Source organism: Telmatherina bonti, assembly GCF_933228915.1.
Source record: "Telmatherina bonti genome assembly, chromosome: 1".
Classification (NCBI taxonomy): domain Eukaryota; kingdom Metazoa; phylum Chordata; class Actinopteri; order Atheriniformes; family Telmatherinidae; genus Telmatherina; species Telmatherina bonti.
In genome coordinates this window covers 18,558,279-18,585,778 of record NC_136619.1, presented here as the reverse complement: position 1 = coordinate 18,585,778, position 27,500 = coordinate 18,558,279, and the positions used below count along the sequence as shown (strand labels likewise).

The 27,500-nt window shown below is 38.2% G+C and overlaps 1 protein-coding gene across 1 annotated transcript in view; it reads left to right on the top strand.

Moving 5' to 3' along the window:
* LOC306759989 (talin-2) overlaps positions 1–27,500 on the top strand; it is an 89,188-nt gene that overhangs the window by 32,312 nt on the left and 29,376 nt on the right. Inside the window, exons 3-20 of the mRNA XM_079245735.1 lie at positions 12,217–12,388; positions 13,384–13,481; positions 14,451–14,580; positions 14,877–15,029; positions 15,862–16,004; positions 17,861–17,988; positions 18,314–18,377; positions 18,473–18,577; positions 21,136–21,291; positions 22,161–22,262; positions 22,680–22,756; positions 23,535–23,715; positions 23,874–23,987; positions 24,127–24,235; positions 24,809–25,017; positions 25,747–25,845; positions 26,459–26,626; positions 27,362–27,496. Of these exons, the coding sequence (XP_079101861.1) occupies positions 12,253–12,388; positions 13,384–13,481; positions 14,451–14,580; positions 14,877–15,029; positions 15,862–16,004; positions 17,861–17,988; positions 18,314–18,377; positions 18,473–18,577; positions 21,136–21,291; positions 22,161–22,262; positions 22,680–22,756; positions 23,535–23,715; positions 23,874–23,987; positions 24,127–24,235; positions 24,809–25,017; positions 25,747–25,845; positions 26,459–26,626; positions 27,362–27,496 (2,307 nt within the window). The 5' untranslated portion in view covers positions 12,217–12,252. The remainder of the gene's footprint in view (positions 1–12,216; positions 12,389–13,383; positions 13,482–14,450; positions 14,581–14,876; positions 15,030–15,861; positions 16,005–17,860; positions 17,989–18,313; positions 18,378–18,472; positions 18,578–21,135; positions 21,292–22,160; positions 22,263–22,679; positions 22,757–23,534; positions 23,716–23,873; positions 23,988–24,126; positions 24,236–24,808; positions 25,018–25,746; positions 25,846–26,458; positions 26,627–27,361; positions 27,497–27,500) is intronic.

Genomic DNA, 27,500 nt, shown 5'->3' with positions numbered 1-27,500 from the left:
AGCAAAGAAAGTTGCCATAACTCTTATTTGTAGTCGTCATTGCTGGTATATTGTTCACAAGAAGGACCAGGCAACAACATCCCAAACCTTTCCATATGGCCTATTTCAAGTATAGCTGCATTTTTCATTGATGTATAAATCTACATGTAACTTAGCATGGTTGTGCTTTTCCCTAACTGCGATTTCAATGCCAAAGATCTCTGATTCCAGCCTGATTGATCTCATGGCTGGTGTGCTCCTCTGTGGGCCAAGATTTACTCTGTAGTAATCCAGAGCAGTCTATGACCTCACTAGAACCACTAGTTATTTAAAATAGGGTTGTGTAAAGTATATCACAAATATTTCTTAAGGTTCTGTGTCACTGTTTTAAAAACCACACACTCTAGTTTTAAAATAACCTTGTCATGTTAAATCTTTGCAGTATTTACTGACATTCTTGTGTCCTACAATCAGCCTCTGTCAGTGAATCAAGCATGTTGCAGGTGTTGGCACAGACTGCTCACTGTAGTGACTTAACAGGCAGCAGACACATCAGGCTATGACCAGATGTTGTGGAATTACTGAGTCAGAGTGGCATCATTTGGCAGCAGCGCCGTATATGATACGCATTCCAGTAACGTTCCAGGACTAGATGGATATGACACACGCAACACTGCATACAAACCTGCCTGATTTTTTTTTTTTTTTAATGTTAGATTGTATATTATTTTAATGTCTAAAGAAGTTGTCTTAGAGCTAGAAGACAGGAGCATGTTATGCAAAATAATTACACAAAGGTCTTGAGGGGTTTTTGATGCAGCTTGTAGTTGTAATGTGAGAGTTGATCTGGAACTGGTCTCAGTGGCTTTCACTGACCGTGGGACATAACTGTCTCCTCACCACATCCTTTAAGACTTCCATGCACTCACTCCAGTCTTTCCAGTGCCAGATATTTACTGGTAAAATATGGTCATATGTCCCAGTAGGGATGACTGAATCTACCTCCAGATGACGAGCACCGCTTCAGTGAATCACTTGAAAAGTGTACAGTATGCAACCTCAGTGTGGTCAGTGCCAAATAGCACTAAGCCTGGGTCACAGAAGACTTGCATATCTATGTCTATCTTCATTCACTGTGGGTCCTTTTTTCTTTTTAAATGCTTCTCTTTATGGGTGTAGTAAATAAAAGTCTCAAGGTAAGTATCTGATCATATATAGGTGGATATATATGCAAGCAAGAAAACCTTGAGTGAGTAAATATCTAAAAACTGTGAAAATCACTTTCATCCACTTTTCATCCACCAAGAAAAATGTCTGCTAGGTTTAAAGATTTTGTTAAATGTTGGAAACTTTTAGACACTACACTTTTTTCTTGAGGTAGGGTGTTGTATTTCAAAGAAGAAAAAGCATCAAGATAAGAAAAACTCCTCCACTCTGAAAGATTTAGCATCTGCAGGCACATGATGGTCATGAAACTGGAACATACACCAAATTAAATGGCTGTTGGTTCAGCTAGAACTTAACGTGTGACGATATGCTTTCTTCCCGATTTGATTCTGATTTTTTTTTGGGTGCCAATTCGATTTAAATATCTTTGATATTGCTGAATTTTGTTGACTAAAATCAAACAAAAAAATGTACAAAAATGTTTTGCTCATTATTTTTCATGATTCCAGTGAGGAAAAAACAACATATTGGCCAGACCATCATTCTGCTGCTATAATACTGAGAAGACAAGTAAAAGGATCAATAAAAACAATAAAAATGATAACATTTTATAATGGATTTTTTTTTTTTAATTTGAAAAAAAAAAAAGATTTTTTTTAACAAAAAAATTCCATTTTAAAACTGTGAAGCAAAAAATCCAGATGTTAGATTTTTTTCTTTGATTTTCCACTCCTGTTAAATATGTGTAATAAAAACTAAAAAAAAAATAAATAAAAAAAAAGCAAAATGTTATGCAGTCAGCTGACTGTGTCCATCTAAGGACTATTGATGCAAAGAAGAATAACATATAAGACGGACCTTTCCCCGTAATAATTTAAACTTTTAATAAAGTTGAATAGCCTGATATGATGACAGTCCTCCCACAACAAATAAACTAAATCATCTCACTGGAAATGATAGAAATGTTTAAGTATCGTCATGTGGAGCTTAGACAATGTTGAACGCTTGTTAGCTGAAGGCTATACATTTTTGTATTAAAGTCTCTCTTTTTTTTTTTTTTTAAATCCCATTAATGCTGAGACTTGTAAAGGCACAACCTTTGTATGAATAGGATAAATTATTGACCTGTCTTCATTTCATTTAACTTTTTAAATAATTTACATGTCTGACTGGCTATTTCCAGCACTCTTATAAGAATTCAAAATTTTTCAAAGGTGTTAAGAAATAGCATTCAATTTATTGTACAGATTTTCTCTATTTGTCAACAGAGGCAAAGATTAATCATGATTTTTACTGAATAAATCCTGATATGGAATATACACTGCCAATTTTACTCCTCTCTAGATTTTACCAGAGAGCAATGGGCAGACATATCTGTTCTATTCAGCTGGTCTGTTAAGGCCCCATGAGAGTGGAAAGCAGCACTGGCCACTTGCGTTGAAGGTGGGTGGTCTGTTTCTGTTTCGACCACTGATGGATGTTACTCAGCCTTCTGACAAGTGTTCAGAAAGCCTGGTGGTATGAGAGGGAGTCATACTATCCTTTCAGTTCTGTTTTAGATTATGTCCGAGTGAGATGGAGAGCTTTCAGATGAATGACATACTTTTTGCATCATTCAATACATGGTCTTTGTCTAAACAGCGCATCAGGCAACAGGACAACCTTTGTGGCTATGATTTTTTCCTAGTCTATTATTCACTTCTGCTGTTGCAAATTGCAGATGTTATCTTGCAGCACTAGACCTGAAATGGGCTTGACATGAATTTGGTTTGGTAAAAGTTGTTGAATTCATATTGTATACATTCTTTTCACTTGAATCACATTACACTGTTTTTCAGAGCATTGTTTTTGTGTGATGTAGCACTTGTATTTTAGGCAGACCACAGTAGCTACAACAAGTTTGAAAGCCATTCAGGTATCTTATGAAAGCCATGTCAACTCACACTCTGTACTCTTGGTTTTTATGTGAAGTAGCCTTGCTGCTGTAGCATGAAAAGGTTCGATGTGGATGACTGAGCTTTTGTAACCCATTGCAGGTTTGCATTTGGGAAGCTTGTGTTCCTCGATAGATTCTATATGTGTGTATGTCTGCAGCTTCTTATTACCTTCCTTGTTTTTCCTGCATTTATCTGTCGGTCTGTCAGCAACTTTACTGTCTTTTTCTTTTATGAGACTGGGTTTTGGTCTAACTTGGATTCAGTTAAATTTTGGGAGTGATCTGGAAAGATTTGTGGACCCAGGAATTTTTAAAAGGATTCTTCACAATATGTTTGGAAATGAACTGCTTGCTCGCTGAGTGCTTTTCTTGTGGCCTCTTGGTTGCAGTGCTGAAGCCAGAGTTTTTTGTATTCTGATTTATTCTCAGTTTCAATGATAAACCTTTTCTGTATAAAAAGTATGTAGACCCCTTTACCATGTCAGACTTATTCTTGTATTAACATTTGGACTGTTGAATGGCTTCAGTAAGTTGTGAGGAGTTGCCGATTTGCAATATCTGTCTGCACTGAGAGTATTTCACAGCCAACCATCGGTTGGTAGAGAAAAATGGAGTTCTTCCCATTTCAAAAACTTCTCATCCAGAAAAAATAAGTATTTAATAGTATCTGTCCTGGACCTTGACAATGCATAGACTTCTCTCCAGGCTTTTTCTGTGAACAGGAGTCTTTTTCATGGTGTCGTCCACAAATGTATAAAGCCGCAGATTATTGTGAAACTTAAGTTCTCATGCCCAGCTTTTGTAAAACAGAACAGATATTACTCAGGCCACAACCGGCCTCTGTAACCATGGCAACCGGTATTTGAACACATCCTTGAGTAGCAATAGTAGTTATAGGCTGAATCCATATTTCAAATGGAAAATAGCAGAAGCTCCAGCTTTTAAGGGGGAAGTGTGATGTAGGAGTATAAATGAGCATTGTAGTACAAGTTCAACTGAGTAGTGGTTTATAGATGTCCTGCATAGCCATTAAAGATTCCTTTCGAACATCATATTTGTTTGACAAATTATGCCAAAGAATGGGTAATGATTGTGGCATGTATTCCTGTATTTTAAACAGATTCAGATTGATTGTTTTCTTCTAGTTAAAAGGCTGAAGTGATCAATATCCAGTTTCCAGACTTCCATTAATGCATACTGGACTTCCATCCCACCAATTTGAAAGACATGACAAACTAGAAAATGACAATAAATTCCACCGTTCACTGTGGGACTCTATGTATTATGTTGAATGAGCCGTTACCAACAAGCCTTGTAATGGATTCGTGAGACTGTTTTCCTCTCAGCATGAAACTTGACACCTGCATTGGAGCTGCTACCAACAGAGCTGCGTCACCTGCCTGCCTCTCCTATTTGCCCAGCTTTCTCTCACTTACACACATGCGCGCACACACACACACACACACACGTATAACAATAATGCACATGCAAATTTGCGCATGCAAAAACACACAAGTAGACAAAAGGCGTGTAGGTTCTATCACTCATTAGGTAGGAGGTTACCTGAATCTAACACCAGCCAGGTGGATGATTATACAAGTAAGCAATATTGGTCACATGTTGATTCCTTTTCACGTGAGGAGTTTGTTTGTTAAATTTGATTAATCTAAAATCTGTTTGCATTGATTCTCATGGCAGGTTTATTTATATAATTTTATTCTATGTATGGTGTTCCTTTGGCATACTTGACTTTAGTAGAGCTGCACAACAAAGAACATGTAAAATGGGGAACTTGCACATCAAGTGATTCCTTTGGCTCATTGTAGTAGACATAAAAACTTCCATCATCCTATCACTCCAGCTTAATATAGTAAAAAAAAAACTTGCATACTAGAACCTTGTTAACATGGAGCCACCCATTTTGACTCAAAAGCACAAGAGCAGAGCAGTAGTAAGTTCCTCATGCTGTATTTTCCATTGACCCCCCCGTACGTTGCCACCACATCAAGCCTTCTGGATAGTGATGACCTCATTCTGAATTGCGCCAAGTTGATCTTGTGTGACTAAAGCTGTGTGCTTTAGATCAGTTTGGTATCTTCTCTATGAGTACTGAGAGAGAGTATTGAATGTCTTGTTTATGCGACATTTATGTGAATATCATGACAGCTAAAGCAACTGACAAAAACAGACTTACTTTCAGCTAAGGTTATCCAGAGGAAAGGTATTGCTCATTCCAGATGTTCATATAAATGGTGAACGGATTGATGATGATTCATCATGAAGTAATAGTCAGGACTTCCAACCCTGTGTGTATGTGGGTGGATATATGGACAGTTGAGAAAAGTGAATTTATTCATATACTTGAAAGGCCAATAGACATTAGGACCAATGGAACAGGCCAGAAATCTGTCATCTCTGGAGATGGTGCTTAAAATAAGCAATATTCTGAATTGAAAGCATTCAGAGGAGAGTATCTATTTCCTTTTAGCCATTGCAGTAAAATCAACACAAGTACGAAAGCATATGAAATTAATTAAACTAAGCTGACTGTGATTTTTTTTGTTTTTTTTTTACTGGAAGCTGTAGAACAACCGACCCCCTCCAACTCTTCTGAAAATCTTTGACTTATTCATTAAAGCACTTTTTTGAGCAGTTATCTTTAGTCCAATTCCTTAGTAATGCTGTATTATAATAAACACCATGATCTAAATGGAAGAAAATGGTGCTGGACTTCCATTTTTGAAGTATGAGATGTATTATCTCAGGTGCACCAGTCTCATGTCTCATTGCAGAAAGTGAAGTTGCAAGTAAGAATAAATTTGAAGACATCTTACCAAAACTTGTTACGATCAAACCCTGGATAACTCTTATTAAAGCATTTATCCTACTGTGGCACTTCACAATTGTTTTGATATTTTTAAGACTCAACATTAAAATCATTTAGATATTTGCAAAGACTTTGACATTTTGATAGTTTTGTACTCTTTGGAAAATAACCAACATTTCTTCCACATTCCTTAAACATCATTAAGACTGCTGACCATGCCTGTGTCCTGCAGTTTTTGCCTCACTAATTATCAAATTGGCATTTAACACCACTTTGGATGATAATGAAGCCTGATAAAGTTGTGCTTTTCTCAGGCTTTTTATTATTCAGTAGCTGTGCTGATAAGCACAATCATGAAACACGCTGTGCACGTCCTGCAGCTTGTTTGTCCTCCAGCAGAGCCTCAGGTTTTTATTTTTGCTTTTTGTTTTTCACATTTTAGAAGCTGCCATGTTTTAATTACCCTTTCACCTCCATGTCTGGTTTTAACATGTAGAACAGCATTTGAAAATGTTTTTTTTTTTTTAAAATGCTACAGTTTCCCGGAGCCCTTGTTCTCCTGCAACATTTTTTATTGTTAACTAAGGTCGCTTTGATATGAGAAGTTTGGATTGTGCAAGGTTTTAGCTTGGAACCTTTTAACATCACTATTAAAATCTTGTTGCTCATTCAAAACCAGCTATCGTACTTGGGTGTAGTAAAGTAATCTTATTAGTGATATGATTAGTTTAATGTGTTACTTTACCCAAAAAAGTAATAGTTACTGTAATCTGTTACTTTGTTACTTGTGACCCACAGGGCAGCTTTGAACTATGCAAAACAGTGTTTTAGATATGGCTTTGTCAGTTTTGACCCAGCTTGGCCATTTCACCAAAACCAGCCCATCAACATACTACTCCGTCCAGAACTCCACTGGGTTTGGCTTTTTTTGATTTGAGGCTCTCCTATTATTGGATTAAAGGTCATGTTACTGTAATAGGGCCAGGGCATTCCCAGCAGGCACTGCTTTGCCTCATTGATCTATTGAACAATAGCCACATGTTCCTGTGCTCGGCCTCGTTTTCCTTTTTATCTCATGATTTCTTTGTCTGACTCGTGGGAAGTTTTCTCTGAATGAATGTGTTGCACTCACAAAATGTAACCTGCTTTCTTCTTGCCTCTCTGCGTTCTCAGTGAACGGCTTCTTTCTCTGTTGGTGTGATGTCTAGGTCAGTAAGTGAATGTGTGTCACTGACTTAGTCAAACTCCACAACATTTGAGACTCAAAACACTCCAAAAATTTTGTAGAATAGTCTGTTCAGTCCAGTCCAGTCATAATCAGTGAGCTTTCTGCTTGAGGTCAACAAATTCATTGTAATTTATGAATGTCCACTACAGAGAATTTTCCTCGCGCCAGGCAGGACAATCTAAGAACATTCAGTATTGTGCAGGATTCACACATACACGCTTCAGAGAGGCTTCAACAGTTTGGTTCACGCTTACTGAGAAATCTGGGGATGTCTTGTGGTGGTAATTACATTTTGGGCCCATCACTGCTTTGCTTGTAAAGCTTGTGGTGAAAAAGTAATAATAGTTTAACTTTTTTAAGAGGCAGCAAAGACCCAAGCTTATCAAATCATGTGTAATCTTACATCTTATCTCCTGATTAATTGTAGCTACGATTACAAGTATCGACGTGCAGCTGCCTCGACAATGTAGGCAGAATCTGGCACATTCAGACTTAATTTCCTTATCCTCCCTTGGCATGCTGTAGAAGCTAATTCACAGGTGCACTGAAGATTCCCCAGACTGGGGCTTTTATGGATTCCAAACCCCCAGCTACTGATCTGCTGCCAACAAGGCAGCATTTCTTTACCTTGCGGACTGCTTTCATTTTTTTTCCCCAACAATAAGCTTTCAGTTGTATGTCACCAGCTTGGAGAAAGCTCACTTTTCTTGTAATTTGCATATTGGACTTGATTCATGTAATAGCTGATATCCACGTACATTGTTTTGCCATGAAGCATTGGCCTGTCCAATGTGTTGAATTACCAGAGGAAGTCTTTCTGCCATTGTTGTGGATCACATGGAAAATGTTGCTTGCAGCAGAGTGGTACAGTTGAATATTTCGAGAGAGTCTGTTGTAGATCAAAGGAGTGTAGGTGTAACTGTTGGGTTTAAAACCAGGAGGGGGATGGAAGCTGTGTGCTTGTGTATTACAGTGTGGGAGTGCTCAATGCATCACTGATTACGAATTTATGTTTCCTGTCTGTGTGCGTGTGTGCGCATATTATTTCTTCCATCAGTTTCAGATTTATTGGCACTGGTTTAAGGCCAGTTGCTTCTTTTTCTGTTTTTGTGGTTTTTCACATGCTAGATTTTAGACTTTTGGCAAAATCCCCCTGATGTGGTGATAGATCTGAACGGCTTTTGGTTTGCAAGAAAGCTGCAGACTGAAAGCCTCCTGGTGCGGCAGGTGGACGAATTGCACAGTCACAGAACGCAAGCAGGTAAATGACACACGCAGGCCAAAAGATGGGACTGCTTACAAGGATTCAAGAGCATGGGACAGAGGTGATGAGTGATCCAGCAGACTGCCGTAGCAATCACTGGAAATGCAACTGTCCCTCATCCTGTCAAGTGGAGCTCAAGTTACAAGGTGTGTGTTGCTTTATTTGTTACAGGCGGCGTACAGTTGTAAAATTTCCTTCTAAAACTTGCCCTCTTTTGCCTGTAATTTTATCAACTTATTAGGCTTAATTGACCTCAATAGGCTGTTTGGCTGTTTTTGTAGTCACTCTGTCTCCCAGTTGATCCAGCTTGAAGCATTTGAAAGACTGTATGATTGAATAGATTGCATTAAATTCATGGTTTCCACATGACAGAACTTAATGACTTTGGTGATCCCCTGAGTTTACCTTGAAGGCTACCATGAGGTTCATATTTGCTGCTTTTAGTAGAAAATCTTGACAACTACGTGATTGGTATCCATGAAATTAAATGCATGTATTCTCATTCACAAACAGAGGAGTGTTTAACTCACTGCTGTGATTTCTGATGGTATACATTCAGAAAGGTCATATTATATTTTAGTGCCATTAAGTGTTTGGATGCCTGCCTGCTGAAATCAGTAAGAAAAAAAAAAAAACATAAACAAGTTTCTTTTACAGCCTCTACTCCTAAAACAAAACAAAAAACCCAAACTGATATCAGACGTGCCTTTTTCTGAACAAGGCGCATGAAATCGAAGGGTTACTGAGGGGGATTCCACGCTGTATTCTCACATGAGCCATGCACACACTGGATTTTTTAGGAGTCTAATGAGTTGGTTTCAGTTTAAGTGTTTGAGGGGGTTAACAATCACATTTGGTCTCAGAAAATCCCTTGTTATCATAGGGAATAAGAATTGCAGGATAGGATGCTCTGGTAGTAATCTGGCTTTGATGGAGATTCTGTCTTAGTGCTCGTCGGACAGATGTGGGGTGTTTTTTCTTTCTTGTTTAGGGGCTTTATTAGAGCTTCATATTTACTATCAAGCTACTGCACAATGGTAGTAGCAGTGTGTGAGTTGTATGTGAAAAGAATTGAAAGTTGAAGATTCAGTGAGGTTTGCTTATGAAATAAACTAGTCTATTGCAGATTTGTTGGTTGTGCAGTAAATTGACTTATGAGACAGATTCACATTTTACACAGGGTACAAATGGTTTTAAGGAAGGATATATGAATCAACTGAGAACATTTTTCTTAAAGAATATCCTTTAATTTGCTCGCTTGCAGTTTTACTCAGGACTCCAAATTATCTGCGTTGCTCCTACACACCATCAGCACGTTTTATCAGCCATACTGTACTGAGAGAGGGCTTGAACCTGAGCAGCTTTGTTTAAACTAGTTCCATATGCTCTGTAGCTATTTACAAAAGTCTCAATTTGTCATTTGATACCTTGACAAAGCCTCAAGGTAAATGTCCCAGACCCTTTGGAGACCAATACCATACTGGCGGTTCCACTGGTATGATTTTATTGTCCTGTTCTTTCATGCTTTTTCTTATCTCTGTACATTTTCCTGCGGTGTCTGTTGTTCAGGACCATTGTTTAGCCTTGTAGTGACTGAGGTGGCATTAATGGAGACATTAATTATTATCTGTGATTTATTTCTTTGTGGATGGTTTGTTTGCAGCGGATAGCAAATACAAAAGAAACCGCAAAACTGAGACTTCAGTAGGGAATCTAATCCCAACAGATAAAGGAAAAGGGAAAAGAAACAAAAACACATTTATATGTATACTTAAATACATCAAATTTAAATATTCAGACACCATTGACTTTTTAAAGCTAAGAAAATGTCTTATTGCTGGCTAATCTATGCTGCGCAGAAAAAGTCAGTGGTATGTTTGTTAGCTTTTTTTTTTTTTTTTTTTTTTTTTTTTTTTTTTTTTTTATGTACCATCACACTTTCACAATTTGATTGTAAGATAGTTGTCAGTGTTTAGGTTTAGTTCAGGTTTTGTCAAATGGAAATTTAAAGAAACATTTACAGACACAGAAATCTGAGTCTGTAAATTACCTTTATAAACAGAGATAACACTACAAAATATCTATTCTAGCAATTTGTCATATGCTTTAAGATCCAAAATTTAAATATTTTCTCATTTCTACTACTTTGGCTTGCTGCCCTTAACATATGTTGTCATAGATTTTTAAAAAAAAAGGTCCAAAAGCAATTATGATGTCTCAGAGGGAAATTTTAATTTAAGGTTGCTTAAACAAACCCGTGTGTATGTAAAACTTTGATATTGCATTTGCATATATTTTCCAAAATGGTGAAAAAAGGCATGACAAGAGTAAGATAGTTAAGATAGAGACTTTGCTAAAAGTCATCTGAGCTCAAATCTCTGGGCAAGCTCAAGTTTTTGCATACATCTTTTTTGTTCCTAAACTCTAAAGTTGCAGTTTTACAGTGAGAAAAAAAAAAACATTTTAAAAAGTAATCTTTGTTAAAATCTCGGAAGAAATTTTGATCTTTTGCAGGCTTTGCTGCAGATTTTGAAGGCCTTCTTTGTGCCTGCCAGGACCTTTTTGTATAATGCCTTATTGTAGTATTGCTGTCAGCTTTGGGATACAGCGGTAAAGTGTCAACGTGGCGTGCCAGAGAAACACCTTCACCCCTGCATGTGAACAAATCTCACATAGGAACCAGATTCTGAGCGTCTGAGTCAGGGCCATTAGCCAGTTGAGCAGAGGAGAGGCTCTTTGTGAACGTCAGCAGTGACCCTATCTGACCTCTGACCTCCCTGTCACAGAGCTGCTCTGTGTTCCCATTGGTCCCAGACAGGATGTGTTCTGTTAGGGACGTTGCAGCACTTTTCTTTACTCTTCCTCCATTCAGTATGGAACCGCAGAAAACTACAAGGCTCTTTCTCTTCGTGTTAATAAAAGACATCTTTTTTTTTTTCTGTCTTTATCTTATGACAAGTTTCAGTCTGTATGCAGAATTATAGTGATATCTTGTTTGCATAAACTAAAGAGATGCATACACATTTATATATTCCTGGAAAGGTAGGAAATGGAAAGTCAAGTGTTTGATCTCTTTGTATACTAAGAAAATTCAGCACATTCTGTTTATTCTTATCAGTTTTAGACCTGTGTTGACTTTATCTGATATGTGAAGGTTAAAATGACTCTTCTGCCCTAACGGTCAATGACGTAAGTTTGTTTAATCTTTCACCTTTGTTTTGTTTTTTGCATTTTATTTTTAACTTTGTTTTCGCTACGTGGATACAAAGAAGATTGTATAGAAAGGGATCCTTCTGCTTCTAGTTGGTACTTTACTGATGTTGCACAGAATATTTCTAGAGTCTTTGTCCCTAGCAGGGACCAGATAAACTATTTAAAAAAAAGAAAGGTAAATTTATTGCCAGCTTTACTGTGACATGTGGCATAATAATGGCATGACTGTGCACAAATGAACTGTTTCTTCATACTTAGAGAATGTAATTGTTTTAGATGCTACATGGGTAGTCTGTGTGTATCATTGCAGCATGCTGACCTGGAGGAAAGCCCACATGAATGGAAATGAAAAGCACTGCTTTGTCTGTTGTGGATATAAGCCAGACCTTTTATCAAGCACAGTAGAGATGCAACATTGGCTTCATGAAACTATTTAGTACATTAAAAAAGATTAAAATTGCAGTCCCATTTAAACAATGTCCTTTTCTATTCCCTCAGTATCTGCCTCAGTGAATTTTGACTGTATCCTCAAGTTTTAGACCTCCTGGACCTGGACTGGGTGATAATACCTACTTGTCCTGTTTTCTGCTTGTCTTCCACAGGTGTAGCTGAAGCCCCGGCCCACACCAGCTACCAAGATGGTGGTGTTGTCGCTTAAAATCTGCGTGCGCCAGTGCAACGTTGTGAAAACGATGCAGTTTGAACCCTCCACAGCCGTCTACGATGCCTGCAGGATCATCAGAGAGAGGGTCCCAGAGGCCCAAACTGGACAGGGTGAGCAGTAGAGCAAAGCTCATATATTATGGCAGAGATATGTGGCAACACCCGATATGTGCCCAGAGGAAAAATACCAGTTGAAATGTAGGGAAATAAAAAAAAGTTTGTCTTTAAGTGCCAAGACAACATGGTATAGTATGGACTTATGAAATCTCTGCTGCGTCTTGAGCTCTACAAATCCTGTCTGTGTTCACTGGCTTATAGTAACAGTGACTTGGAAAAGGACAGTGGGATGGTGCATTAGCTGTGAAGGTGGACACCCAACTGTTTCTGAGCAGCCTGCCATTGCCTTGTAAAAAAGTGGAAATTGTAATGCAAAGAGCTGATCGTGCTGAGTCTCATTTAGTTGGCTGTTGTGTCAGTTTTATAGTTTTACACATGAATAGATGCATCAGACTGAAAAGGCAAGTCAAATATGATACATACCACATGTTGGAGTGTTTATGCCAATGTAGATTTCTTTATGCCATTTGACCTCTGAATATTATCTGTTGGAACACTGCTCAGAGTAGATAACGTCATGGTTATCTTTTAATACGAGCACAGCGTTTACAATTAGTCAGTTATACAGTCACAAATTTTTTCCATGATGTCCATGTCCTCATGACATTCTCTAATCAATCATAGCTTTCCATTTTTATCAAATAGCAGGTCAGATTGATCTGTTTCACATGACTGCACCAAAGTTATTGTTCTCTTTTTGCAGTGGCATGTTTGCAAATGTGCATCAAGAGTAGTGTTTGGAAGGCTGTAATAAAAATGTCCCCCCCTTCTTTCTAGAGCTTTGTCTAAGGTGCTGCATTGATTACTATCTGCAAATATGATGAGCCTGAAGGGATGAAATGAGTAACTGCTGTGTCTGTTCAGTTTTTCTTGTCTGTGCCATAATCAGGTTCAGTGCAGAGCTGCTGTCCTGCAGTCTGTTGCTGCCATAAGGAATCATTTCCATCTTGTTACATGTCTAAAATGCTGATTTGTCTTCACTGCTCCAGCTTCAGACTATGGTCTGTTTTTATCTGATGAAGACCCCAGAAAGGGCATCTGGTTGGAGTCTGGAAGGACACTGGATTATTACATGCTACGCAATGGGGTAAATACAGCAATCAAATCCAGTAAAACTGTCAATAACTGTTGCTATGAAGTGAATATTTTTGCCTGACTGCTGAGTGGGAAAGGCCTATGGGAGCAACCTATACAAAAACAGTTACCTCGGGAGGTAAGGGTCTCTGAAATCCTAGAGATTAATGTGTGAATAACATTGATCTCAAAAACATGAACAAATAGGAGTTTAGTAAGCATGTAGACACAATCTACTACAACCCTCATATGACACATTACGTTGTGTTAATGTTTGAAAATGGTTCAGATGTTTTAATTACAACCTACTGACCGGTGAGATCTACAGTGTTTAATGATCAAACAGATTAGCAAAACGCATGTTACTGTAGCATATTAAAACAATTTATTTCAATTAAAAAAAAACTAAAAAAAAACTTCATGAACACAATTCAGGATAATTAAAACCATCTTTTCAAACACAAAGACAACAAAAATAAAAGTGGATGTCAAGAACATTTATAACGTCTAAAGCAGCTTTCAAAAGTGAGATTTAGAAACAGCACTCCAGCCAGCTGTGAAAGGCTTGCCAGCTTGTTTAAAAGTCTCTGATCTCTGCTGCCAAAGACCTGACTGAGTCTGGATGTCGGTGCAGCAGAGCAGCACTGCCTCTCAGTACATTGTGGTTGAGGTTGTGCTGCTCTAAATGCTCGCCCTTTCTTCAAATTCACCAAAGGCAACCTAGGTAGAAGGCATGACTGTGACCAATTATTCTGAACCAAATCTCACTTCATTGTTGTGATTGGAAGGGGAGCAGCAGGCTGTGATAGGCAGCCGTAAAATAAGGTTTTCTGGCCTGTGTCCTCTTTTCTTTCAAAGCAAACTGGATGAATTCGATCATTTTTTCAGCACTTACTTCCAGTCCTTCTTTTATCAATTCCTACATTCATTTCCTACATGATTTTTCCCATGTTGTATGCTCTCCAACTCTGTGATTAAACAGGATATCCTGGAGTACAAGAAGAAGCAAAGACCACAGAAAATCAAAATGTTGGATGGGGCCATTAAAACCATCATGGTGGATGACTCCAAAACCGTGGGCGAGCTTCTTGTGACCATATGTAGTAGAATAGGTACGTGAAATCTCTGTTTGTATTCTGTCCTTGTCTTTAGCTAAAAACATATTAAAATTGAACATCATAAAGTGTAACATTATTTAAATCTGATCTTCCAATATCAGATTTTTTCTATTTATTGCTTTTCTTTTTGCATCACTGATAGAATCAAAATTTAGGAGACACTGAAACAGAAAGATGCAAAAAAAAAAAATCTAAATAATTGACTCGTATCATTACGTTGAATCAAAGCAACATCCATTGACTCTAATTTCTCGTGTGTAACTCTTGTTGTTTTCCTCTTCTGGTCTCAGGCATCACAAATTATGAGGAGTACTCTCTGATCCAGGAAACAGTGGAGGAAAAGAAGGAGGATGGAATGGGCACTCTGAAGAAAGACAGAACACTTCTGCGTGACGAGAGGAAGATGGAGAAACTGAAGGCCAAACTTCACACAGATGATGATTGTAAGTTTAAAGAATGACAAAAACGTATTGAGAGATTTTCTTTTTTGTACTTAACAATAGTATGATCTTAAGAACTGAACAAATGTCTATATATAAGAATATTTCATTTCAGTACAGACTTGTACTTTAATGGCCTATTTTTCACAGGTGTATGTGACATCTGCCATGTTTCACTGGAATTTGAGTGTAATATATCTTGAGTACTTGACCTCAGGTCATATTCCTTTTTGCTTCCTATTTTTCATCTATTTTGCTTCAGATAGGAATCTGTGGTTCTGTCCGAATGACTCCTTCATTCTCTAATTTTCTGCTTCTTGTCGGATCAATAGTCTGATCTGTAGTATAAGTTCACTCAGAGGGGTGGATTTCGTGCAGGAGATGAAGGGAGTGGTGTGAGGCAAGCAGCCATGTGTAGCGAGATGGAAGAGGGTTTTGTAATATTTGAAAGCCAAGAAGTTCATACCACATTTTGTAAGCAAATACCCAATTTTTTTTCTTTATTTCTGGGCTCTTTCCCATGTTAAACTTGCAAGGAAATTTCTAAACTTCAGTTTCCTCAACATTTTATGTCTGTTTTACAACCTAAAACAAACATAAACAGACAGAACCAAACAAAGTGTCTGAAAAGGAGGACATAGAAGTAAAACATTTTTTCTGACCTCTTTTTTTTTTTTTTTTTAAATTAAATATATAACAATTAACTATGATAAAGTTTAATACTTTGAAAAATAAATCCTAAAACAAAAACAAAATCCCACCACATAATAAGCAGCAAATAAAGAGAAAACACTTGTCTGTCTTCTTCTAAATGCAATTTGTTTTTGTGTTTAAGTGAACTGGTTGGACCACAGCAGGACGTTCCGAGAGCAGGGGGTGGACGAGAATGAGACTCTCCTGCTTAGACGCAAGTTCTTCTACTCAGACCAGAATGTGGACTCCCGAGACCCGGTCCAGCTTAATCTACTTTATGTTCAGGTCTGCCTCTCACCTCAACACAGTTTTCTCCCACTAGATGTGGTTTTTCTGAGCAAAACAACATTACTATTTAACAGAACACATTAAATGAACTCTTAATGTTTATGTTGATACTAACAGTAGTAGAAGAGCAAACTCCAAGTCAAACTGGAGCCCATTAACTCTGGAAGTTTTCTCCACTTTGGAAATACAAGGTGTTGGCTCCCTTAAATCAGGTGTCTCTTTCTGGTTTCTTTATTTCCAGAAGGGGGGCGCTTAAAAATCAAAGAGTCATCACTCTCTTTTTATTTTTACAGTGACTGCAATGCCAATCTCACTTCATAAGCAAAGTTGCGTACGTGCAAAGATAGTCTTTAATGACAGACTCTTAACACAAGACAAATGTTAATCCGGTTCTTCCTCTTCCTTTATCCGTAAACCTTTTACTGTTGTTTTTTTCAGAGATATTGATGGATCCTGGTTGTCTTCAGATTATTGTCTATAAAACGTAGTGTTTTATAGGGAGGGAAATCTGCGAGAGGAGAGAGGCGGCAGTTACTCACATAAATGTACATTAACATGCAACTAGACCTGCTGGTAAAAACAGGGCTGGAGATCAATGCTGAAAGACGGCGTGTGACATGTTATTCTTCAGATGAAATCACACATCTTGCTCTTTACATGGTGATTTTTTTTTTTAAAACTTCCTTAAGTATTCAATTTATGCTTTTTGCCCCTTTAATTTTTTAAAAGGCTTGTTTTGACACAGAATCTGAAACCAAGCCATTAAAACCGCTATGTGCAGTCAGATAAAATGTGAAATGTGTGTGTAGAAGACAAGCTTTTTTTCAAATAGAGTGCCATGAAAGCAGAAAGTCTGCCTTCTTTAACAGTTTGTTTGGCGCAGAAAGAAATACAGAACTGTTGCTTTTGTCAAAGTGTGGGTGTCTGCAAAGCTCATTTCAACAATACAATGTGTGTCTCTGGGCAGAATTGGAAGAGAACCCAAAGGTGATGGAAAAACCCTGTAGAAATATCAACAAACTGCAGAATTATTATTGTTTACTGTTAAACTGAAAAAAAAAAAATGCAGGAAAAAGGACATAAAAAGGAAATGTGAAGAAAGTAATAGAAGAAAAAAAGTAGATTCAGCATTTGTGCCATTTTTTAAGACCTGTACAGTACATAAAGAGTCTTCTGTAGAGCTATTTTAATAAATAAATAAATAAATAATACGCTTGCCCAGTTACCATGAGATGTCATGGTTTCACTAAAAACATTGAGAAATACTGATAAACTACTACTGTACAGTTATTTAGTGATTATTCATTTGAACTTCCTCCTCACTGGAGGATAAATAAAAGACATCTGTTGGATGCTGTCTGCTTCTGACACTCTATAAGCCACTGGGTTCAGAAATCTGATTTATTTTATCCTTCATGCATTTTGAAAAGAATGTGAAAGTTACAAATGCTTACATATTAACTGTTTGGCCCATAATTATTGCCGATATGAGGATCAGACCGCACATTTGTGTGATTAGTTCAGATATGCTGGCAAATCAACAGATTTTTTTTTATAAATGTGTCCCTTAAAACCAACAGTGAACATCACAATAAATTTCAGTTTGTCATTTTTGTCCTCACAGGGCATTTTCAAAGAGCTATAAAAGGACAAACAAGACAACTCTCATATATGCACATTCTAAAAGTAAAAAAAACAGTCATTTAAAACACAAGTCAATTAAAAAAAAAAACCCAAATATAAGTCATTTATATGAATAACGTTATTATAGATGGTGTATAACTGCTTCAGCTTTGTGTTATGAGGTCAAATTTTTCCTTTTTTTTTTTCCCTTTCTTTTTTTTTTTTTACAGGCTCGAGATGATATCCTAAATGGTTCCCACCCAGTGTCATTTGACAAGGCCTGTGAGTTTGGAGGAATTCAGGCTCAGATCCAGTTTGGTCCTCACATAGAACATAAACACAAGCCTGGATTCTTAGAGTAAGCATTTATCTGCGTCTGTTCATTCAGGGATAAACGGATATTTTGCCAGATACAAGGTGTCGGAGAAATTAGACCAGAATCAGCATTCAATTCAATTCAACTTTATTTGTATAGCGCCACTTCACAATAATGTTGTCACAGGGCACTTTACATACACGAGTCAACATACACATCATTTCGAGCCAATGTCTAATAGATAATAAAAAAAAAAAAATTCAAGTTATGAACAAAGAATAGTTTATTTTGATGTTTGTGGCTGTAGCAGTGATCTCATTTTTATTGCTTGAATTTCATACTTATATAAGTTTAATGTCTTTCCAAGTCTGAAGGAATTTCTACCCAAAGAATACATAAAACAGAGAGGAGCCGAGAAGAAAATCTTCCAGGTTTGTTCACGTTATCCTCCCTGTTAATGTGTATTTTTATATTTTCTTGATTATTTTTTAACTTTTCATTTGCTCAAAAAAAATCTAATCAACAGGAACACAAATATTGTGGAGAAATGACAGAAATTGAAGCTAAAGTAAAATACGTCAAATTGGCACGGTCTCTGCGGACATATGGAGTCTCCTTCTTCCTTGTCAAGGTAAGCTGAAAGTCGAACGTTTATCTTTGTGCTTTGACCAAAACTTTAATAAAGTGCCATTTTATTCAAAGCGATTTCCCACCCTCCATAAGAAGTACAAAATATTGCCTCAAGTTCTTTTCATTCCTTTGAAATTGGTAGTTTTTAATGGGATCCTTATATTGGAATTAGCTGAACTGTAGTTGGAGCCTTTTATCTCCACACTGTGAAAACTGTCTTCTGGGCTTGGTATTAACCGGATCAAGAGATTTATGGCAGTAGCAGCGTGTGGGGAAAGTGTTTGTGTCATTTGAACTTTAAAAACTTTTGAGACATCCCATTTCTAAGGGGGGGGGGGGGGGGGCTCTCAAACACAAAGTCTGACCAAATCAAAGAAACAAACCATTTGGAGATTTACTTTTTTTACACACACATCTGCATCTTTGTATGTCTCTTATATTCAGAAACACACATACAAGAAAACAAATCCAAGCAGCAGCACCTTCTCAGTGTTCCTGGACCCCATTGTCTGTGCAGCTGACATGATTTCAGATGGAGGAGGGGAGAAAGTGGAGTGAATGAGACATAATGGGAGACATCATGCAGGCAACTTTTGGTAAATTTACTCGGCAGAGCAAGTCCAGCTGCGGGGAGATTCCAGCTGTTGGGAGCAATTTGCTGATTTTCAGAGCCTTTGAAACTGCTGTGATGAGAGAGAAATAGCTCTCTTTCTGTGTGTGTCTTTTGAAAAGGACATCCTGCAGTTATGTCACGGGAAGTATCCCTGTCTGCATAAAGTGCTTTCCCCACACTTTTTCTGACTTCATTGCTTTGTAAAAAAAAAAAAAAAACAACCAAAAAACCAAAGGAATTATTTCAACTTCAGTTTCTGAGTCACTATCAGCCACTTCCTGGCTTTTCATCAATAGCTTTCATCACCAGAGGATAAGGTGAAAGATAAAATACATATTAAAAAACAAAAACAAATGTTGTGCAGTGGATCACACATTCCAGTGTCCACTCTGCCTTTTATGCTTTCTTAAAATAAACCTCATGAAACTCGATTTTACCGCCAACCATTCCCGGTTGTCCTTGATCAGTTTGCCATCATATCTGCTCACCTTTGTTGTGTCTATGATTCTTGATGGTAATCCAGCAGTGCAGAAACATCTTAGATCCTGGAAAAAAAATGCAGCTTCCATTCCCTAACCTATGACCTTTGGAGGCCTCGAAGAGTTTATAGGCCCTCAAGGACTGTCGCTCCCCTCACCTCTTTGCCCTCACGTCACAGCCCATCACGTTCTCTCCGTCTCTTCCCCAAAGGAGCAATTGCTCTTTTCTGTGCAAGGGAAAGAAAAAGAAGTCCTGGAATTTAGTAAGTGTTTAGAATATGACATTAAAGGCTTTCTGAATGAAGGGGGGATGGGAGTTGTTGGCAGGCTGATAAAGACATGATTAAGACATAGCATTTTAATTTTTAACTGGGAAAAATGGCTTTTTTTCTTGCTTTGGATGGGTGGATGAATAGCTACGCTGGCAGATTAGGGCGACGGAAGAATTAGGCTTTCATGCTGTGAGGGCCATGAATTAAATTTTGTGTAGCTTGTATTGTTAATCTCTCCTGTTCTCTAAATACCTTTGATTCCAGTAATACTCACAGTGGGCAGAGGGAAATGAAAGTAAGTCAAATGAGTGGTGGATTTGCTTTGTACTAAAGGGAACAAAAAGCACATTTAAGTTGCATCATGAAGATCATGTAATTACAATGTTGTTGATCAACTGTTTTTATTCATTTAATCTATCCCCACTTAAATAATGTGTTATCCCAAAGGTAACAGGTTTGCCCATGCAGGCTTCCCAGGTGGACCGTAACAAGTGCTGAAAGAGCCCAGAGTTTTGACCCACATTCCACAAAATGTCAGGGAGGAGGTTTAAAGCTGGTAATGAGGTTTTAATCATGATCTGGTGGGAAAATGGTGTAATGAAGGGCAGAAGATCATTAGTTTGTCAATAAGTCTGGGAGAAAACTGTTCGAAAGCAGCATGCCTTAAAGAAATGTTGGAAGAGATTTGCTTGTTCCTCAGTTTACAGTGCAAAACATCATCAATGGATTTAAGCCCTCTGGAGAAATTTCAGCACCGCATTGAGAACTGTCATTTATCAGCAGCTGATATACCCAGATGGGCAAAGGATTACTGGGGACGACCTTCATCAAGCACTTCCATGTAGAGTTACATTAACAAATAACACTTCAGGCTCTACTGTGCAAAAAGGAAGACTTGCTTTAACCTTGTCCAGAGGGATGTTGGCTTCTGTGGTCTCAGAGGCATTTTAAGACGGACATTTTGCTGCCTTTGTTAGCAGCAACGGTTCCTATGTTGTGCTACAGCATGTTTCTAATGTTGAGTTTTTATCAGATGGAAGCATTTTAGTGTTATTGGTCATCGCTATCTTACATTTGTTGCAAACATGTTGCCATTTGTTACCATATGATGTTTGGAGTTTTACTCCATTTTCCTCTCTGCTGTGTAGTACTAGTCAGTCAGGCTCTGGAGTTAATATATTATTTGTTTCTACAGGAAAAGATGAAAAGTAAGAACAAGTTGGTGCCGCGGCTCCTGGGCATCACTAAAGAGTCTGTGATGCGAGTGGATGAAAAGACCAAAGATGTAGTTCAAGAGTGGCCACTTACGACTGTAAAGAGGTGGGCAGCGTCCCCCAAGAGCTTCACCCTGGTAAGACATGCATACGTCATTCTGCATATGCTGAACTTGCTGAACAAGAAAAGCTGCAATGTTTGAGCAGAAAGTAACACAGCCTTACAGCTCATTTATCTCAGAAATGGCATTACCCTTATGGTTTGGCGCTGCTGTGGAACTTATTTTTTTATCTTTTGTTCCTCCTCTTTACTCTGAACAACAGCTCCTAATATTAAGTAAGAATGATGAGCTCAAACTTAAGTAGAGGCAGCAGACATCAGCCTGCCTCTGTCATCTTCCACTTGTACATTTTAGTGATTTGTTTTGGTCTTTTCTGTCAATATGTGTCGTGTGTTAGCGCCCAGGCAAGCAACAACAAGGACCTAATCTGCCACTGTTGAATGAATGCAACATATTTTCTGCAAGCTAATTTTTTAGAGTGACTTTCTGTTTAGACTGTGTTTTATGATACTGATTTATACTTGGGTGGGATTAATTTCCTGTTTACGTGTAGAAAGAGGCATCGATTTCCTTGGAGAACGTGTTGATCATTTGAAGGGGGGGGTATGACGGATTGTTGTAACATTTTGCGTGTTGTTTCTAAAGTGGACAACTTGTTCTTTTTCATCCAGAATATAGTGTGAACGTGTATCACTGAAAGTGTAGCAATCCTTTGCCGAGAGAGAACACTTCTATTTCCTGTATTAAGTCTACCCCAAGATGACTGTGGGGTTAATCTGACTCTGCGTGCTGCAGCAGCTTGATGTCAACCAGCACAATGTGTGGCGTTCATCTGAGACTAGCTGTCTCCATGGATTCACATTAATCCTCACAGTAAATCCTCAGCCTGTATACAGTGCAGTCACTGCACTGGATGCACGTTTCTGATGGGACTTTGTGTGTAGGACTTTGGGGAGTACCAGGAGAGCTACTACTCTGTGCAGACCACTGAGGGGGAACAGATCTCTCAGCTCATTGCAGGTTATATCGACATCATCCTCAAAAAGGTGAGATGTTCCATTTATCTCTAGAAGCATTGATGAATCCTAGAGATTAAATATCCTCTTGCAGCTCATATGTTCCCAGATCTGATAGCGCGTGATTGACCGGATCTGCTTTATTGTTCAGGGTGACTAACTGACCCATGTATAATTAAAAGGAATGAAGACTTAATTTGTACCGTGCAGTATTTCTATGCATGAATCATTTTTCAAAGTGAGCTCTTAATTTCAAAATGTATTTTTGCATGCTTAAACGTATGATGGGTACATTGGGGACAAACCTTAAAAAGATTCCTGTTCAATGTCACATTTAACATTTTACCTCCTTCTGGTAAATCCTAAACCTGAAAACAGAATCTACTATATGTCACTCTAAAATCAGCTTGCTGCTCTGTCTCTTTGGCCTGTTGATACATGCTGCAGAAGCAAAGCAAGGACCGTTTTGGATTAGAAGGTGACGAGGAATCCACCATGCTTGAAGAATCTGTATCTCCAAAAAAGTAAGTAAATTAGCTCAACTAAAATAAGTGTTTTAAATATTTTAGCTAAGGCTCAGTTTGTTAAGTGATGAACTTGCCAAATTGATAATATATTCTAATTGCATTTTCTTTTTAGTCTTTTTGTTGATTCCCTTTTGATTCTGAATTTGTATTTATACTTTACAGTATGAATTACATTTCAACATGCGGTGACAACATACAAGGCTTTCAGATGTTATTCTAACAAAGATTAGGTCCTAATTTCCCTTCTTCTGCTACTTCTGATTGCAACTTGATCATAAATCTTCAAAGATTTTGCCACAGAAAGATTTTCTTAAGACAGTCAAATGCTCCATCAGAACATTTCCTTATTGGATACATTTTTACCTATTTTACCCATGGTAGACGCACATTTGCAGCTGAAGCCAAGCCTCTTTTGATATAGCTTTTCAGCTTTCAGCTTTTTTACATTTGGTTCTGAATCTTTTTCTTTCTTTTTTTTTAATCTATGCATGTGCCAACAGCAAAAGTTTTTAATACCACAAAGGTATAGCAAGCCAATTTCTAAGGCTTCGTCTGCAGCAGAACAAAACAAACCTTTGTCTTTCAGAGGTGGGAAGACTTTGTAGTGCCAGTATGCTCTGTGTTCAGTGTCACACATGCACACAATCCTCACTGCCTGATGGTAAATTTGCCCATTAAATATTTGCACTTAAACAAACAAATGACGTGGTCTCTTTTTTTTTTGTTGCAGAAAGTACAAAATATTTGATCTGACATGCTGATTGCACACTTTTAGGTCCACCATTCTCCAGCAGCAGTTTAACCGTGTTGGCCGGGTGGAGCACGGCTCTGTCGCACTGCCAGGGGTGATTCGTTCAGGCTCCATCGGCACCGAGTCGCTTAGCATGGGTACCATGCCTTCCCCTCAGCAGCAGATCACCATGGGTCAGATGCACCGTGGACACATGCCGCCACTGGTACGAAATGCTGTTTGTTTGATAAATTATGTGAATGCCACTTGTACAAAAGTGTTATTGTTTTTTGTTACAATACCTGTCACTACAGGGGGTTGGCCGGGTAATTAGATAATCCCTCCAGGCTCCATTTGTTAAAACATATTTTTCTTTGTGTGCAGAGTTCAGCTCAGCAGGCTCTGATGGGAACCATCAACACTAGTATGCAAGCTGTACAGAAGGCCCAGATAGATCTGGGAGAGGTTGACAACCTCCCACCACTGGGGCAGGACATGGTACTGCACACTACACCTCGTTTTAAACAGACAAATATTCTCCTGCTAAGCTTATAAACTACACTTTCAGTTTCTGCAGACATCCAGTGAGAATAGCTGCAAGGTTTTTAGCTGATAAGTATTTGTGGACTATGTTTAGGCATCCAAGGTGTGGATCCAGAACAAGATGGATGAGTCAAAACACGAGATTCACTCGCAGGTGGACGCCATCACTGCAGGAACAGCTTCTGTTGTGAATCTCACAGCTGGTCAGTGACTATGGCATTAATCAGCATTGCTTTTCTTCATTCTTCTGAGGGACGCGGCTCGGTGTGTGCGCTAACAGGACATAGATACTGGATGATGCAATTTTCTGGACAAAGTATCTTAAATCTTATACCAGGGCAACGTTCAAGATCAAGCAGGCTAGAGATGGGATTGATTGAATTACTGTACTTTTCGAAACTCTTAATGAAGGCAGTGAAAGTGCACAAACTTAAGCCCACACTTTTACAAGTACGTTTTAGGGGTTGCCACATTCTGCAGTTAAAATCATTTGGCCAATTACTAAGGTTAAAGTAGGACTTTTCCATCAGCCTGCTGTTCATTACCATCACTGAAGTAGTCATATAAAATCTAATAGCTGCCTTGTATCCTGCAGTGGTTTTTCCCTAAATAGATTTATATATTTATGCATTTAAATGAAAATATTTTGGACTATTGGTTGAATTAGTTCATGAATCTTGGAAGCATTATTTGTTCAAGTTTGTAGTTGCTTTGTTCCACTCACATCTTTTTGATTTCGCTTACCTTTTTCATCCCTTCCCCCTGCTTCCTCTCAGGCGATCCAACCGACACGGATTACACAGCTGTAGGCTGCGCCATCACCACCATCTCCTCCAATCTGACTGAAATGTCAAAGGGTGTGAAGCTGTTGGCTGCACTGATGGAGGATGATGTGGGAGGAGGTAATGACCTGATGAAGGCTGCCAGGACTCTTGCAGGAGCTGTGTCTGACCTGCTGAAGGCTGTGGAGCCAACATCTGGAGAGGTGAGTGCATCCACTACAAACTCCTTGCACTTCTTTTTGCACTTAGCATTGTATCTGTTACAGTGAGATTTTTAAAGGCGTTTAGCTATCATGCTAAAATTCAGTTGTGTAGTTGACATTGAAACATGTCATGAGGGTACAAAAGAAGAAGGAATTCAATATTGTTTATAAACGATAAAAAATTTTGAAAGGGAAACTATGAAAATGGAGAAATCTGTAAAAATGAGGAATTTTTTTAATTCAAACGACGAGTAAACTTTTGAGCCTTAAATCTTTTTTTTTTTTTTTTTTTTTTTTTTTTAAATTACAAACCTGAACTACATAAGTCACAGAGCTGAAAAATGCTGACAAGTTTTGTTCTCTTAATAAAGTTATGTCCATCTTGTCCTAAACATAGCCTAATTACATTACCATACTCCTTCACAGCTAACTGAATTGTCCCGCGTGAAGTGAATAAAGATCCAAGTCTCCAAGCTAACTGGCAAATTTTTTTTTGCTTTTTTTGAAGGCAGCACAGCTGTTGCAGACCAATCCTTCCCTGTGCAAATGTAGCCAGCTGGGATGTTGTCACCATGCCCATAAATGCTGTGTGGTTGCTTTAATGTGAATCATCCAGAAGTTAATGTCCTGTACAACACTTGACTTCAAGTCTGCCCTCTCCATCCCAGTGTTTAAATACAGTTAAAATCAGATGTCGATTGTTTTTTCTGTGTGTTTATGTTTCTGCAGCCCAGACAGACCGTACTGACAGCAGCAGGGAGCATCGGTCAGGCCAGTGGAGACCTCCTGCGCCAGATTGGAGAAAATGAGACAGACGAAAGGTTCCAGGTAACACCTCAGACTCCATTAATCATTAATAATGTGTTCAGAAAAAAAAACCTTCACACTTTATAACTAAGGCAACGTAACGGGAATATTTTCATGTTTGAATTACTTGTGTTTAAACTGAAGTGTTATCTATTTATATTTAGTAATGTCACCCATGAGATTTGACTTTTCTCTTGCCTGTCCTGTTTTGCACTCTAACACTGTTTTGTTAATTTAAAGCAATACTTTCATGATGAGTTGAGCAGATGTGCAGAGGCTAAATGTGTTGTTTGTAATGAGATTAGGCTGTTGGCACAGCAGCTCTGATTAGATTTATGAAGTTAAGGCTGTGTTAATGTCACACGGTTAAACAGCACTGCTATTCCTGGAATAAAAAAATAAGAAGAAAACTAAATGGGATTCCACTAAATCGTCCTCTCCCTGTGAGACGTTTGTGGATCTTTGGTTCTTCGTTGCATTTACATACAGCTACGGACATTATCTGTAGAGAATAATATAACTTTATCAGCATATTTGAGTGCTACATTAAAGCTTCACTGTGTCCCATCTGTCAGTTCTAGCATGGTGAAAATTACATGGAGGTACATAATGATTTCATGCCCTGTTGCTGTAGGATGTCCTGATGAATCTGGCCAAAGCAGTGGCCAACGCAGCAGCCATGTTGGTGCTGAAGGCCAAGAATGTAGCCCAGGTTGCAGAGGACACAGTCCTGCAGAACCGGGTCATTGCAGCTGCGACACAGTGCGCCCTTTCCACTTCTCAGCTGGTGGCATGTGCAAAGGTACAAGTATATGTTTTATATAGTGTTGACAATATAACAATACAGCTATTCTGTTACATATTAAAAAAATCAAATGGGACTTCTTTTGAAAAGAGTCTCACAGGTCAGTATTGGGCATTGCTGAATAAATATACATTTTTAAATTTTTTTAAATTTATTTTTGTGATAAGATTACTATCTTTGAAACTATTGTATGACAATGCTTTGTTGTTTAACATGTAATAAATGATCATAAGCAGATTATAAGAAAATATTACTGTATCAATGTCAATGGTATTAAAAAAGTCTGTGAGTCACTTGCAACAGGCAAATGCATTTATAGAGTTGATTTGTTAAAATACTCCAGCAAATTTATTAAATGCCCTCAGTCCTCCTCATTTAGTGCAACCCTAATTGTACAACCCTCATGTCTCTAATTAGTTGAAATGGTTTGTTGGCTCCCAGGCTGAATTGTTGCATTTAGTAACCAGATCCTCACCTCTCAGTTGCAGTGAGATGAGAACAGTCTGCTTAATGCCAATCAAATCTTGTTTCCTTCCTCTATTAAATGAGTATATTTTCTAAAACATCTGAATTGTTAATTAATGATAAAGAAATCTCCAGCTATGTTTTAACTTCAATGTAAAATTAGGTAAATTTTTATGTTACATCTTAGAGACAAAGTTTGAATTTATCTTCTTCTAATGTATGTTTTTTTCTTACTAAATTATGCTTTTTACCTTGCCGTTGGGGTAGGTGGTGAGTCCGACCATTAGTTCCCCAGTTTGCCAGGAGCAGTTAATTGAAGCAGGAAAACTGGTGGACCGCTCAGTGGAGAGTTGCGTCCAGGCCTGCCTGTCTGCAACTGAAGATGGCGAGCTCCTCAAACAGGTCA